The 16,740-nt window shown below is 50.4% G+C and overlaps 1 protein-coding gene across 1 annotated transcript; it reads left to right on the top strand.

Moving 5' to 3' along the window:
• Positions 1-62: 62 nt before the first annotated feature.
• Positions 63-7,646, top strand: YIPF3 (Yip1 domain family member 3). The gene is made up of 9 exons (XM_065400862.1): positions 63-158; positions 434-631; positions 973-1,079; positions 2,007-2,052; positions 2,925-3,017; positions 4,200-4,331; positions 4,913-5,026; positions 5,605-5,728; positions 7,190-7,646. Exons 1-9 carry the CDS (start codon positions 63-65, stop codon positions 7,309-7,311), a joined length of 1,032 nt encoding a protein of 343 aa, XP_065256934.1. The 3' UTR covers positions 7,312-7,646.
• The last annotated feature ends 9,094 nt before the right edge of the window (positions 7,647-16,740 follow it).

Below are 16,740 nucleotides of genomic sequence, written 5' to 3'. Positions count from 1 at the left end.
CCCTGAGCCCCTACAGCGAGGCGCGGAGCGGCCGGGGGCCCCTGTCCCCCCAGCCAAGGGGGATGATGTCGGGGCCCGGGGGCGCGGCGGCGGGGGCAGGCGGCGGCGCTAGGAACGGGGCCGGCGCGGAGTGGGGCGGCTTCGAGGACAATATGCAGGTACGGGCCGCGGCGCCGGCCTGGGGGAGCCGCTGTGGGGAGCCCAGGGCTAGCGGGGGGAGGCGGCCTGGGGGACTGGCCGGCCTGTGCAGCCCTGCAGCTGTCACCCCTGGGGGCCGGGCCCCCTGCGGGGTCCCCCTTGCCCAGCGCCTGCGCTGCTCCTCGGGCGAAGGCACCAGCACGGGACCTGCGGGACCGTAGCGCTGGGACGGGGTCTCCTCTGCCCCGAGCCTCGGCTCTGAGCCAAACTCACTGTCCGTCTGCCCTGGGCGCAGGGAGGAGGCTCCGCCGTGATCGACATGGAGAACATGGACGACACGTCTGGCTCCAGCTTCGAGGACATGGGCGAGATGCACCAACGCATGAAGGAGGAGGACGTGGATGCCGAAGCTGCTGCAGCAGACGAGGAGGATGGAGAGTTTCTGGGCATGAAGGGTTTTAAGGGCCAGCTGGGCCGACAAGTAGCTGACCAGGTGAGCAGGATGCTGCAAGGGATGGGGCGCTGGCTATGATGGGCTCCAGATCCCATCTCAAGTCCAGGTGGCCGTTTCCCAATTGACCCTGTGCTCTCCTGGATTCTGTTCCCCATCTCCTGGAGGGTTTCCCAGTGCTCCAACCTGAGTCCCATTCTGGCCTTGATGTCCTTTATCCTACTTCCTCCCAGGCTTTGGGTGGGATGCTGATCTCTCTGAAGATGTTTCTGTTTCCTTCGGGTTATTTAGACACCTGGTGCTTTGGTTCCAGGGGAATCTGCTCAGAGCAGCATTGCAGAAGGAGTGTTCAGTCTGCTACAGTTGCCCATTTCTCTCCCCAGATGTGGCAGGCAGGTAAGAGACAAGCCTCGAAGGCCTTCAGTCTCTATGCCAACATTGATATTCTCAGACCCTACTTCGATGTGGAGCCCATCCAAGTTCGGAACAGGTGAGTAAACTGGGCAGAGGGGCAAATGACTCAGGTCATGCAGGCCTCTCACCTGCTTTTGAGCAGCTGCATGCACTGCTGTGGCCCATACACCAGGTGCTTTAGAAGGGCTGCCCCGTGATAATGGACCAGGGACACATAGTAGAGGTGCCACCTGAACAGGGCAGAGGAGCATCTTCCACCCTGTCTCTTGTATAATGAAGGCCTGGATAGCTCCTAATTAGTCCACTTCTGCTTATGGGCTTTCTATGGAGATAGCTTTTGGGGGAAAGTGCTCCGGGATACTCTAATTACTTACCTCTCTTTATCCCTAAAGAGTTACATCAATACATCCCCTAACTGAGCTGGATGTTGTTTCATTTGTAGCCTATTGGTGCCATTCTGAGTGTAAGACACAGGGTTTGTGGAGCTGAGCCCAGCAGCTCCTTTAGCCTTTCATTGTTGCTAATCTCACATCCTGTGTGGGGAAAGCGCAGAGCCCTACTAAACCTCCATCTGTCCTACACAACGTTGGTTTTCACAGGTGCAAAGCTTTGGCTGTCTCCTCTATGATAGTCTCTCTCCGGTCCCCATTTTCCCATGGTGCCATCCTGCCCTCAGGACACTAGGCAGGAGTTTTTTCAGAAATCTGCTTGTGCACAGGGGGCTAGGATTGCAATACAGATCCTCTCCCCTCAAGGGCACTGGTTCCAGTCTGGTCTCCGGTTGCTAGTGGGATTGGCTGGCTCTGTTGGGGGTCAGAGGGAAAGGGAGATGGAGCCTTACATCACTAGAGCACTGGTTCCAATCTGGCCCCAGGTTACGGGGTTATGCTGGCTCAGGAGATCAGGGAATGGAATACAGCATCTCTCACTTCTCAGGTTTCTTGTTAACCTTTTCATTGTCTTCCTCGCCCTTGACATCTTCCTGTGCTTTTGTGCGGTGCAGATTGCTGGAGTCCATGATCCCCATGAAGATGATTAATTTTCCCCAGGTGAGTTCCCCTGTGATGCAGAAGGCTCTGTATCCTGAGTGAATGGGCTTCTGAGGCATTGGAGCGCTTAATCAGATGTTCAGGAGATGAGTGTGTTAGAAATGCCTATCAGTAGTCTGCACACCTTTGCCTGAGGGGGTTTCAGCAGTTGTGACCGGCAGCAAGGAGACCATAAGGCTGGCCCTCTTAAGGCAGTGCTGCCCTTGATGCCTCTCTCGGAGCTGGCTCAGTCGCACAACACCTACTCACCTCCACCCCCAACTCCAATGCTCTCCCAAGCTGTCAGTTTGCTAAGTAATAAGCCTTTCAGCAAAGTGCTGCTGACACAGTGCTACAGACCGCTCTTGCTAACTCTGTCACTAATTGTATTGGAGCTGACTATGTCCTGAGAGCAGGGAACGCTGGGCTCTGACAGACTCCTTTTGTGGCCTTGTGTTTTGCCTCCCTCCCCCCCCCCCCCCCCCAAAAAAAGGGCTATATGGATGAATTAGTTAAAGCACTTTTCCATGCATGTGCAAGGGTGATTGTTTGTGTATGAGTTGTGTGGTAGAAGTTCTTGTATGGTGCCTCAACAAAATTTCCTGGTTAATTTCCATTAAACCACATCCCCCGACCCCCATGCAGGGGGGGAAAAGCATGACCCTAGCTCCTGATCTGACTCCTCAGTCAGTATCTCAGTTCAGCTTCCTCCTTAACCCTTACTCATGTGATTGGTTCTCTTTGGTTCCTATCACCATCCTTCGCTGTAATTGCTCAGGTCAGTAAGTGACCAGAATATGAGCTAGGTCTAGGGCACTTCCCATATAGCTTGGAGGTGGTCTGGCTTCCTGCAGCACTAACCAAACCCCTCCCTTCTCTGTCTCCCCTTGTAGAAGATTGCAGGTGAGCTCTACGGCCCCCTCATGCTGGTCTTCACATTGGTGGCCATCCTGTTGCATGGGATGAAGACATCAGACACCATCATTGTAAGGGAACATTTCAGTTTCAAGACAGGGTTTGCACCAGGCTTTGAGCTGCTGTTGGTTACAGGGGTTGCTTCTGTTTTGAGAGTGACTTAGAAATGCATTGGTGAAAGGGACCTTGGTGTGCGGTAGGGCCTATTGTTCTGGGGCTGGCAGGGTCAGAAGAACCCAATTTGCTGCTGTCTGGGAATCTGGGCAGTGGGAAAGAGCCTACTGCAGTGGATGGACCAGTGCAGGGGTATAGTGCTGCTGGAGCAGTCAAGAGCAGTGCTCCGGCACCTGAAATCCACGACAGGATGGTCAGGAGCGAGAGGAGCCGCCCTAGCCTGGGACAGGAGTGGAGTGTTGTGCCGGAGGTTCCCAGTGAGTGGCCAGAAAGGTCCCGGGGTGAGTTGTGAGTGGGGATGTTGTGAGATTGGGAGTGGTGGAGTTGGGGGGCCAGGATATTGAGGTGAGTGGGGGCTGTGGCCAGTGGGGTTGAGGTGTTGGGCACTGCTGGGAGTGGCATGTATGGTCAGGGCTGCTGGGATGTGTGTGGGGGCTGTCAGGCTAAGTTGGGGCTGGGGGGAAACCATTGCCATTAACTGATCAGCCAGTTAAATTGGGTTTATGGAGCAGCCCAATAAACGTAGCTGGGGAATACCAGTGAGCGTTGCCCTAATTTGACATTTGTAGAGATTATTAATGTTGTAAAAACTGTATCTTATGTGTGCTGCCAATGGGCTTTTTGACTAAGCACATGTGTGCTTTGGATGTGCCTTGCTACTTAGTTTACAGTTTGGTGTATAAAAGCTGAGTTATTTATGTTTTATGTTGATACGATACATGTATTTATTACTAAGGGCTGAAGTCTCAATTGCTGTTATGCAACTTTTCAGTTAAATAAAATGTACTGGTAAAACATTAGGTGTTGGATATGGGGGCTTTCTTATGGTGATGTCACACACAAGACAGATTTTGGAGCCTGAGTTACCAACTTGAGATCACTTCTGCTGGCCTGCTGCACTATACAGTTTAGCACTGCATCACTGGTCCATGTCCCCCGGATGCTGCTAGTCAGGCATTAGGTAAACATCCACCAAAGGCAAGGGGAAATCTGCTGAGGGTGGGTAGTGGTTGGTTGGTAACTGTTCTGTGTGTGGTGTCTTTTCTGCCATCCTCTTCACCTTCTTGCTCTCTCTGCAGAGAGAAGGCACGCTGATGGGCACAGCAATTGGCACTTGCTTCGGTTACTGGCTGGGCGTCTCCTCCTTCATCTATTTCCTGGCATACCTGTGCAATGCCCAGATCACCATGGTACAGATGCTGTCACTGCTGGTATGTTCAGAGCGGGGTTCTCAGGGTGCAGGGTAGCTGCACAGAGCTCCAACAGGGGATGGAGGAGGGGAATGTAGCCCTTGCATCATGGTAAACTGATGGTCTCTATTTGTGGCTGTTCTGTGTACATATGAACAATCCCTTGGGGGTAAGGCAGGAATTTACTTTGAGTCTCAAGCTGCTATCCCTGCTGGGGACCCCTCTCCTGGGACCAGGAGTAGGGGCAGTTGCTCCAGACTGACAGCTTGTTTCTTTCCCTGATTTCAATGCCCAGCTGTGAAACTGGGAGATTCCCATTTGCCTCTAGACATAAGTTAGTTTCCTTCATCTGCCACAGCCAGGCCCTGTGGTATCTAAGTCCTCAGCAGGCTCTGGCATTCTCAGGCAGGAAGCCATATCTCCAGCCGGCACAGTAGCCACAGCTGGTTGTGTGCTAGTTGGCTGCCGCACCTCTCTGGTGTATGTGCACTTAGTGAAGCTTTGGTAAGCTCACAGGAAGCTGCTGCTGTTCATGTCCAGTGCACCTCATGTGCCTCCATGCGGGGCTGCCACTCTTACCACACATTTTCTGTTCCTTTCAGGGCTATGGTCTCTTTGGACACTGCATCACCCTCTTTGTTACCTATAACATCCACTTCCACTCCCTCTTCTATATCTTCTGGCTGGTGATCGGCGGCCTCTCCACACTACGAATGGTAAGGGATGGGCAGCCCAGCAGAGACTCTCTGATAAGCAGGCTTGAGAGCTGTAATTTTTTGCAGAGATACACACTTGATGTCACTCCTCCCTCCCCTGACGTTAGTGGCTAACGTCTGCATCTCACTAGGCTATTGGGAGCCCCACTGCTGGTGAACTAGAGGAGAGAGCAGTGTGATATGCTTTCTGCGCTGCAGGACTGGCAGTAATTCCCATCACAACTGAGTAGGATGTCATGGGAAGCAGCCTGACTCTCCCTTGTAGCAGGCAGCATGATGGGGAGTCCTGGAGGTCTATGCCCATTCCCCCAAAGAGTTCCTGGTGTCCATTAGCACTGACAGGAGGTTATTGCTCACTGAACTTGTTACCTTCTAACTCTTACCAATTTCCTCTGACTAGACCCAAGAGCTCTGTTTAGGGATATTGGAGGCCTGATTGCAACAGGGATCTGCCTGAAGAGGGGGTGAGGGATCAGCAAGCTATTGCAGCTTGGCCTATCTCCTATGTGCATCTCCTGCTCAAGATTCTGAAGTCAGAGGCAAGGGCCTTGTCTGTCTAACCTGTGTCCCCTTCCTAGGTTGCTGTGCTGGTGTCACGCACAGTAGGACATACCCAGCGGCTCATCCTGTGTGGAACCCTGGCTGCTCTGCACATGCTTTTCCTCCTCTATCTGCACTTTGCCTATCACAAGGTGGTGGAAGGTAAGAGAAGGGGCAGGAAGGCAACACCTGCTTAGGTTTGGGGTTATTGACTGGGCATCCTGGGGGTCTGCTTTCTGTCTTCCCAAGCTGTAGCCCAGTTCTGGGTCAGATAACACAGGGAATTACCATATGTGAACAGACGTGAGATCCATCTACTCTAGTATCCTGTCTCTGCCAGTGGCCAGTACCAGATGCTTCAGAGGAGGGTCTAATGTGGGATAATCTGCTGCCTATGTTAGGTCTCATTCTAATAGCTAGAGACTGGCATCAGCCTTGAAGCACAAGAATTAATAGCCCTTCCAAAGTGTTAGCATAAGTATTAACTCTGGATATTCTTGTCATCCATATAAATGTCCAGTCCCTTTCTGAATCTTGCTAAATTCTTAGTCTTACTTACTGTCTGTGGCAGGCAGTTCCACAGTCTAATTATGCATTGTATGAAAAAGTATTTTTATCCACTCTGAATTTGATTAACATCCCTTGTTCTTGTGTTATGAGACGGGGAGAACAGATGCTTGTGATTTCCTTTGTTTAGGCCATTCAATATATATATAATCTCCTCTCCGACTGTAAACAATGCCAGTCTCTTCAAATGAGAGTTTTTCCAGGGCCCTAATCATTCTTGTCACCCTTCGCTAAACCCCCTTTAATATCCTGTTTGCGATGGGTGACCAGAACTACATACAGTATTGCAGATGTGGCCCCACCCTTGATATTTATAGAATGGCTTAACATTTTTTGGAACTCGGCACTGCCCTGTCACGGATTCATTCTCTCTGCCAGAGCAAGGGCTCCAAGCCCACAGTGTGAGACTCATCTGCTGGGAAGAACATCTTCCAAAAGATTCCCCTAGCAATCACTTGCTTTAAAGGGGTTACAGAAAAGGCCTGGGGTATAGGGCCTCAGTCTGTACTTGTGTTCCCTGCCACCCCAGGTCCATATTTGTACTGCAGAGAAATACAGATGCCACATGCCCCTTGCCAGCTGCAGCTCCTGCTGTAAATTCTGTATGCATAGCTAAGGATGAAAAGCAACGCAAGATCTGTGGGACTGTCCTGAGGGACAACTGGATGGGTGCTAAAGTCAAATGGAGAGAGGGCTCCCTCTAGCTGAGAGTGTCTAGAAATATCTCAGGGGAGCATGTGACACTGCAGTGGTCCCCCAGAGAGGATTAGGGCTGACAGCCTGAGGGTGAGGGACTCTGTATTCCACTCTTCAGAGACACACAGCCCCCTGCCCTACTGCAGAGGTGACAGGCTCTGCTCGGTGCAGCTGTTTGGCCATGTGCACCCAGGGTTTGTTCTGGAAGTGTTACTGTTTGTATGAACCTAAAGGCTGCCTGTCCTGCGACACCGGCCTCCAGCATATGTGTGCAACGCCTCTGTGCATGTGCCCTGGCCAGAGTGGAATAGAAACACTCTCCCTTAATGTCTAACTCTCACTTTTTACCCTCCCCCACAGGTATCCTGGACACATTAGAAGGACCCAACGTCCCCCCCTTTCAGAGAGTTGCCAGAGACATCCCCGTTGTTGCCTCTGCTGTACTGAACATAACAGCCAAAGCCATCGCGCTGACCCTGTAGCCTCATGGACTCTGACTTGCTGCCCTCACTTCTTCTGGGGCCATTAGGTCATAACCACCTGCTGTTACCTGGGAAAGGACAAAAGAGCAGGACTTGGTTTCTCTGCACCTTTTTTGGGGAGCTGAGTGCAGGGCTCCCCCTTGTGTCTAAGGAACTCAGCTCTTCCCAGCCTGCATCTGGGCTGGTCAGAGCTGTCCTCAGTCTCCTGCACACTTCGCTGGGATTTCATAGCTCTGTTGTTCCTGCCCCAACCCTTCTGCTTGCTCTTGTAACTCCCAGCCTATGTGCTCTGCTCCCCTCCTGAAGAGGGAGGAATTAAATGGATGTTGGTGCCGAGTGATGTCTTATGTTAGAACCTGCTCATGCAGGGGAGAGAAGGAAGAGTTTTGTTGGGTCCCATCTAATCTTTCCCTCCCCTCCCAGTGCCAAACAGGATTATGCCTTGCAGTCTGTTCCCTAGGCCTTTATCCAGTGTATTTTTAAATGTCCTGTGAGGGGGCTTCCCTTGAGCAACTATTCAATAACTCAAAAGACCCTTCAACATTAGCAAAGGTGCCCTGAGAATCAGCTGGAATGTTGCACTGCTTAACTGAATCCCCTTCCTCCTTAGCATGCCCCACAAACAATTCCTCTCCATTTCTAGTAGGTGCAGGCTTATCTCACCCGGCTTCCCCTCTTGTTGCTATTTGTCAGAGCCAGACTGACTAAGCTGTTTCACTCTTGGCCATGGAACGCCGTCCCTCCACCTCTGATCCCTCTGTTGCTCTTCTGTCACCTCCCCCTGCTTTGTTCCATGGGACAGGGCTTCCCTCACCCATCCCACGAGCGACTGCACTACTTGAGCCTGCTCATAGCTGTTGGCAGAGGTGCTTATTTACCTCCTCGATGAACCTATTATAGGATGGTACACAATTGGCTGGAAAACCACACTCAGTTATCAGTGGCTCACAATCAAGCTGGTGGGGCATCTCAAGCGGGGTCCTGCAGGGATCTGTCCTGCATCTGGTTCTATTCAGTATCTTCATAAATGATTTGGATAATGGCATAGGGAGTACACTTAAAGTTTTCTGATGATACCAAGCTGGGAGGGGTTGCAAGCAGTTTAGGACAGGATCAGCATTCAAAGTGATCTTGACAAACAGGAGAAATAATCTGAATTAGGGACAGATGCAGAGTACTACAGTTAGGAAGGACTAATCAGTTGCACAAATACAAAATGGGAAAGAACAGCCTAGGAAGGAGTACTGCAGAAAAGGATATGGGCATTATAGGAAATCAAACTAAATGAATCAAAGTAATACTGTTGAAGAAAAAAAAAAAAAAAATCCCCGTGTGTGGTTGTTGTTTTTTTTTTTTTTTAAAACAGGAATGTTTAAGCAAGACATGAAAAGTAGTTCTTCCACTCAGCACTGATAATACTCCAGTTGAGGCCTTGCATCCAGTTCTGGGCATTACACTTTGGAAAAGATGTGGACAAACTGGAGAAAGTCCAGAGGGGAGCAACAAAAGTGATTGAAGGTCTTGATAATGATTTATGAGGAAAGATTGAAAAAAATTGGGTTTGTTTAGTCTGTAGCAGACTGGGGGGACGGGGGGGGGGGACACGACGGACGGACATAAGAAGCCTTCAAGTATGGAAAAAGTTGTTATGAAGGAAAGTGATCTTCTCCTTAACCACTGAGAATATAAGCAATGGGCTTAAATTTGCAGTAAGGGAGATTTAGGTTAGACGTTAGGAAAAACTTCCTACTGCACGGGTAGTTAAGTAGTAGAACAAATTACCTACGGAGGTTGTGGAATCCCTGTCACTGGAAATTTTAAAGAACAGGTTAGACAAACACCTGTCAGGGATGGTCTAGATCATTGTTTCCCAAACTTGGGACGCTGCTTGTTTAGGGAAAGCCCCTGGCGAGCTGGGCTGGTTTGTTTACCTGCCCCGTCCGCAGGTCTGGCCGATCGCAGCTCCCACTGGCCGCGGTTCGCTGCTCCAGGCCAATGGGGGCTGTGGGAAGCCATGCGGGCCGAGGGACCTACTGGCTACCGCTTCCAGCAGCTTCCATTGGCCTGGAGCAGCGAACCGCGGCCAGTGGGAGCCGCGATCGGCCGGACCTGCGGACGCGGCAGGTAAACAAACTGGCCCGGTCCGCCAGGGGCTTTCCCTACACAAGTGGCATCCCAAGTTTGGGAAACACTGGTCTAGATAATACTAAGCCCTGCCTCTGTGCAGGGGACTGGTTTAAATGACATACTGAGGTCCTTTCCAGTCCTGCATTTCTAGGATTCTTGGCAGTAAGTGCAAATCACTTACTCTCCCTGTCTCCTAGCTGTGGACATTGGTTTCCATGTCTGGTGTAGTGGAGGGGCTTCCTGCTCCCCAGCACACTGCATGTTTTCCCGCAGCTGTCCAACCTCTTAGTCTGAGGCTCAAATACTATTTCCCAAAAGTGCTTTTAAGCAGATTCTCTGTCCTTCCCCACTCCATTTGGACCACTTAGAGATGTTTTCTGCTCTCCTGGTGTTACCTGAGTCCCCTGCAGGAGATTCCCCCATGTTGGGGGGAGGGGGAAGAAGTCTCCACAGTGCATTATAGCAGATGTATTCAGCTCATAGGCCTTCTGCTGCAGGGGCTATGGCAGGATGCAGATGTGCATCTCAAACTAGCCCTAGCTACTGGCTAGTCTTCTGGCAGCCATAACCAGCTAGTGCAAATGAGAGCAGTCTTCAAGCTATTCCAACCTGTATCAAGGCAAAGAGTAGATAGCTGTATCTGGTTCTTGGCTCTCAGCTCCCCTCTAAGTGTATAGCACTTAACTATACATTGCCACCATGAATGACAATGATTAGACAATAGGCCAGGGAAAGTGTGGGAACTGCTCTACAGTGTGGTGGTTACAGCACTCACCTAGAACTGGGGAGACCCTGTCCCAGTGTTTCTGAAAAAAAATGAAATAGCTTCAGCAGGAATATCAGAGGCAGTCATGTTGTAGCTGGGTGTGCCTGTGCCCCAGGTCTGCCTCATTTCCACCCCTTCTCCCTGAGCAGGAACTGCGTAAGTCTCTGACTGTTGTTACGTCCTTGCTTGGCTTGTTTATTGGCACACGTGTAACCTTCCTATTCCCATATTGGACTTTGGAAATTTTTCCATTAAACTCCCAACAGTCCAGCCAAAGTAACATTCCCTTTGGGACTTCTACCAGGCCTGAGCTCCTCTTCCGGAGCCTGTTTTAAGTACACTCCCAAGCCAAATCAACAAATCACAGATCCTCTTTAAATGTGCCCTTCTTCAAATGCCTCTCCCTAAGACACCCTTGTGTACAGTCCTCAGAAAAATCAATAAACCACACATCCAGTCTTCCTTTGTCACGTGATACTTCCCAGGGCTCTCTCTGGTCACAGGTTCCTTTCCTGAGCTCAGGATTACCTGTCTTCCCCAGCCGAGGGTACCATCCTGTCATCTTCCTCAAAGCCCGTCTTGCTGGTACTTCCTGTTTCCTTCCCTTCTTGAGAACTACCTGACTGTATATAGGGTAGAGGTGCCCACTATTAACCTTATTAGGAGGTACTTAACTGGCCACAGGTGGACTGAGTCCACTCCCTGTTAAGGGGCTAGTCCCAACTATGAAAAGGAGAGACAGAGAAAACACCGTATCAGACTATCCCTTAGCCTGATGGCTAGGGACCTCTCCTGTAATGTGGGAGAGCTCAGTTCAAACCCCTTCTCTACAGCAGGCAGAGAGCAAAATTGAACCAGGATCTCCCCCAACCCAGGTGAGGGGAGACCAGGTTATAAGGGAGACTTTTCCCTCCTCCCACCAGGCTATTCTGTGACTCTAGCCTCCCTTGCCTTTATTGAAATGCAGAACTTTGAGTTGGGTCAAAATTAAACATTTTGATATTTCTGAAACATTCTGATTTTTTTTTTTTTGGTTTTGGTTGAAACTATTTGCTGAACTCACATTTCACGATGACCAAACTCGCACCTTTTGGCAAATTATTTGACAAACAATTTTTGCTCAGCTCTGCTGCTTGGTCACCTGTCTCTTTGTGCCGCTTTGTAACTTTCCACTCTCCAAACCCTCTCCCTGCAGACCAATGTGCTCAAACTAATTTCCCAACCCTCAGACACCCTCCTTAGCAAAACTATTGTGTGATCCGAGTACAGTCATTAAGGTTGACAACTCTCTTTTGTGCCCAGTCTTAGAAAGATGTGACACAGCCTTACCAACAAAGATGGAATCCACGCATGCACAGACAGAGGGGCATTCATGATCCAGCAGTTTTCATAGTAAGAACTTCATAATATCAACCAGAATTCCTAAATTGTACATAGGTTCCCCAGTTCATCACAGGCTCCTACCCAGGGATACAGGCACATTCTCACAACACGCACACCCTGCAATGTAAGTTCCGTCCCAAAATAGCCTGTCTGGCTTCCCTTCTCAGGGCAGCTTATTTGGGTTTATGATCATCCAGAATGACCCAATCAGGATCACTTTGGCGGCAGTGTCTAGAGTCGGGTACTCTGGGTGGCTTACTTTGGTCCACTGTCCTTTTTTCTAATGGTTTGAGTGCTAGGGCCTAGGTTCCAGCTAGTCACCTTCTGCTCTCATAATCTAGAATGAGTCTGTTCCTATTCTTCCCTGAATGCTGGTTCTTCCAACACCAAATGGAGCAGATGCATCAGGACTGATTTGGAGATGGGGAAGGAGAGAGAGACAGCTCTAGGCCATTGGGCTCTAGGTCACTGGGATGATTCCAGCCCAGCTCAGCAGGGCCCAAAATTCATTCCCATCTGCCAGCTGGCCCACAGACACTAGATTCTCACTGCATTTCTTGCTAGGCCAGGCTCCATCAGAACTGGGTCTGCGGGGCTCCCAACACAGAGATGAAGAACTGTGTCTCCGCTCCACACCTAGAGATGGTTCCTCCAGCTTAGGCCCACTGCCTGGGTCCCAGCCCTTGCCTCATGCTCACTGAAAGCCCAGCACATGTCAGTGTGCAGGGCTCTCTGGGGAGTGCCACACCTGAGTCTGGGACTAGAGACTGGCATAAGGTCTGCCCCCCCATCCGCTGCTGTCCATGCTGCTAAGAGCGGCAGTGCGGCTTGTTTCATTCCTTTTCCCAGTCCCAGTTTGTATTCTACGAGCACTAGTGTGAGTGTACAGTGGTATTTTCTGCCCAGTAGGGTTTTATATTCTGCTGGACCATATGGAGGTCAGCCAGTGCTTTTGCATAAGAAAGAACAATACATACAGTCTGCAGCGTAAGTTTTGCTACATAAGCCCCTTCCCTATGGCTCACTAAATCTGGTCTGGGGCCAGGATTAGGAATGGATTAGCCACCAGTCCTTCTTGCCCAATGCACCAGCTGTTTTCACAGCCCATGTCCCAAACACACAGAGTGGTGAGGAGAGGAATCATGCTTGGAACTAACAGCCTCTGTCCTCTCAAAGTGTTCCTCACTATATGGAGAAGCAGATCCCAGCACCAGGACCTTAGAAGTGGTTTAGCACTCACTCCAAGTGATGCTGCAGGGCTGCTACAGTTAATGGAAGTTGGACATGTCCCAGGGGCTCTCTTCCCAGAGCCACTCTCTAATAATAGCCCTTTTAGTGGGACACGGGTAATTGGTGCCTGGAGGTAATCATGAGGGAGAATGCAACATCTTCTCCCTTTCAACCTGCACTGGCCAGAGGCACTGCGCTATCTGACCATTCTTCCCGCTGGAGTACTGTATATCAGTCTGGGCTGCTCTGACACACAGCCATTTTACTCACAAACCCCACAGCAAAGGGCCTTATTCCCACTCAGACACCTAATCTGAGCACGTAAGAGATTCTGCAACTCCCTGTTTGCAAAACATCACCTGTACCAGCCCTGGACACCTGGATGCAGGGAGCCAGTGTTGGCACCACAATGGCCTCTCCTGCTCCAGGGCCCATGCAGTTACTTCTCCACACCCACTTTACTTCACAGAGTCTTCTTGCTTGGGTTTTTGAGCCTTTTGAAAACCTAGCCCCCCATCAACCGCCTCCATCTCCATCCCATCTTCTGTGAAATGGGGAGACAGATATTCACCCGCCTCGATAAAGTGGTGGCTGGAAAGTGCTAGAAGACAGCTAAGGATTATTCAGACAGGATGTTGACACCTCCAGAGAAAATTAGGTGCTGCAACCAAGGCCTTGGACTTGTCACCTGAGCCCAGATCCTTATCTGCCTTTTTCTGCTGCTCCCCTTTGGTTTCTACATGCTGCCTTGTGCGACCTCATGAAATGCAAACCCTGGCTCAAGTGACCCCTTCTCCCTTCCAAAGAGAAAAGTTGAATGGGTACTTAACGTGCTTGTCAGGATCCTGTTTCTCCCTCACTTTCCATCTCCTCTCTCCTTCCCCACCTGTGCCTGATGCTCAGGAGCCTGGTTTTGCTTCCTTAATTACTCACAAGATGGGATTTTGCTTGGGGGTTTCTATATACAGCACCCAATCCTTTTCCTTAGCAGATTAGCTCTTTGCAGAAAGCTGTCTACGTATGCAGTTTAACCTAATCCTCACATCACTCCACTAGCTTCTTTTGCAATTTATACTGAGCTGAAATCTAGCCATAGTCTCTCTGCTTCCTATTTCCCACCAGCTATAGAAATCTTTTAGGGACCTCAGCATGGTGCTTTCCCAGCTCCCTCTCATCTGCACCCAGGGAACATTGTGAATGGAAGGGGGTCAGGCCCCCTTCACCCGCATTGCTCACACTTAGTTCGTTCATTTAATGGGAGTGGGCCAGAAAAGTCCTGCGCAGTGAGTGTTGCTGAGGTAAGCAAAGCTGGGATGTGTCCCAACCCCCTTCTCTGCCTCCCTGCACTGAGCAAAGGATGTGAGCAGAGCCTGGCCTGTCTAACTCAGATGATGAGCCCTGGGGGCAGGAACCATGTTGCTGAGCCCACACCTCCAGTGTTTGTCAAAGAACTCCCCAGGTCTCAGGCCTCTCTGCTCTGACAGATCATTCCCTGATCAGCTTTCATTCACTCTCTCCACTGGATGAAGAAAGGCACAGGGTTAGTGGGGTAGGCAAACTGCCTGACTTCCTTCATTGCTACCATGTGTCCAGCTGTTATCCAGAATCCTTCCCCAGACCCTGCCTCTCCTCCTCTTCTTTCAGAGTAACTTTCCTGGGATCTACAATCCCCCGTCATTTCCCTGCCTCAGCCAAGGCTCTGTTAGTCCCATGATACCCTAGATTATCCCCGTTAGCCTTTGAAATCGTCAGGCTCAATGGGTAGTGATCAACGGCTCGATGTCTAGTTGGCAGCTGGTATCAAGTGGACTGCCCCAGGGGTCGGTCCTGGGGCCGGTTTTGTTCAACATCTTTATTAATGATCTGTATGATGGGATGGATTGCACCCTCAGCAAGTTTGCAGATGACACTAAGCTGGGGGGACAGGTAGATACGCTGGAGGGTAGGGATAGGGTCCAGAGTGACCTAGAAAAATTGGAGGATTGGGCTAAAAGAAATCTGATGAGGTTCAACAAGGACAAGTGCAGAGTCCTGCACTTAGGACGGAAGAATCCCATGCACCGCTACAGGCTGGGGACCGACTGGCTAAGCAGCAGTTTTGCAGAAAAGGACCTGGGGATTACAGTGGACGAGAAGCTGGATATGAGTCAGAAGTGTGCCCTTGTTGTCAAGACGGCTAATGGCATATTGGGCTGCATTAGTAGGAGCATTGCCAGCAGATCGAGGGAAGTGATTATTCCCCTCTATTCGACACTGGTGAGGCCACATTTAGAGTACTGCAGCCAGTTTTGGGCCCCCGACTACGGAAAGGACGTGGACAAATTGGAGAGAGTCCAGTGGAGGGCAACAAAAATGATTAGGGGGCTGGGGGCACATGACTTACGAGGAGAGACTGAGGGAACTGGGCTTATTTAGTCTACAGAAGAGAAGAGTGAGGGGGGATTTGATAGCAGCCTTCAACTACTTGAAGGGGGGTCCAAAGAGGATGGAGCTAGGCTGTTCTCAGTGGTGGCAGATGACAGAACAAGGAGCAATAGTCTCAAATTGCAGTGGGGGAGGTCTAGGTTGGATATTAGGAAAAACTATTTTAACTAGGAGGGTGGTGAAGCACTGGAATGGGTTACCTAGGGAGGTGGTGGAATCTCCATCCTTAGAGGTTTTTAAGGCCCTGCTTGGCAAAGCCCTGGCTGGGATGATTTAGTTGGGGTTGGTCCTGCTTTGAGCAGGGGGTTGGACTAGATGACCTCCTGAGGTCTCCTCCAACCCTAATCTTCTATGATTCTATGAAACCACGTGACTCCCTTATATGTTTTGCTGTGCAGAAGAAAATGTGCCTTCCACTCTGCCCTTTCAAGCCATGCTTTAGTTCCACCACCGCAGCCCCAGGCCTTGGCCTCTGGGCAAGCCCCTCTGCATGGCTCTCCTCCATTTCTAATTTAAATAGCAGATCAATTCACGTGCATAGAACTTGATCACCTTACACACAGGTGGCCCAAACCTTCACAGGGACAATTCCACTTGCAGACACCCCGGCTAAGACAACCCTCAAAATCTTTATACAAGAAGCAACTAGCTTTCTGTCTCTGTGACGTTGGGCCTCCGTCTGTCCCTGTGTCCTGGCCCATCCTTCCATTTGGAAAATTCTTTTGCCCAAAGTCACTAGCCCTGGATCACAGAGGCTAGTTCAGGCAGGCCTGGATGTTAGCTGTCTTACAACACAAAAGAACCTGAGAGAGATTTGACTAAAGCCAATGGCCTCTGCAACCAGCTCCTCTGCAACTCCCCAAGCAAAGAGAAAGTGCCTAGTCAACAGGACCCCCGAACCACCATTTGGAAGCTGTTGCTGCAGCCAGCCCTCATGGCGTCCCTTGTGGAGGCCCTCCGTTTTAACCCTTGCAGTGTAGACTTTTATATCAAGCACTCTCACTAATGTCATACCAGGCATTTTACTTATACCCATGCCACAACAATATTACTAACGGTGAATAATACAGCATCTTTGTTCCCAACATCACCTTGCTGGCCCCCAGCCTACCACCAACTCCACTCACCTACCAGTCCCTACTTAAGAAGATGTCTCTGATAGCAGCAGCCCTAAAAGCACCATTTAAAATCCTTTTCTCCCCATTTCTAGCCCAACAGCTTGACCCTCCCGGGGTTGGCATGTGGGGTTGTCTCACTTGATGGGTAGCTCTTTGACCACACCACAATATCTTCCCCACTCATCTCTGGCCTGGAAGTAGGGTCCTTTTTACACACATCTGGCCCTCTCAGATGTCCATGGAACTTATTAATTTCCTGGCCCTTTGACTGGGTGCTTCAGACAAGGCTCTGTTAGTCCCATGATACCCTAAAATATCTCCTCAGCCTTTGAAACCATGCAACTCCCTCTTCAGTGACTCTATTACCTGGACCACTGCCCT

Source organism: Emys orbicularis, chromosome 3, assembly GCF_028017835.1.
Source record: "Emys orbicularis isolate rEmyOrb1 chromosome 3, rEmyOrb1.hap1, whole genome shotgun sequence".
In the NCBI taxonomy this organism is placed as follows: Eukaryota; Metazoa; Chordata; order Testudines; family Emydidae; genus Emys; species Emys orbicularis.
This window is presented reverse-complemented; position numbering and strand designations above follow the sequence as displayed.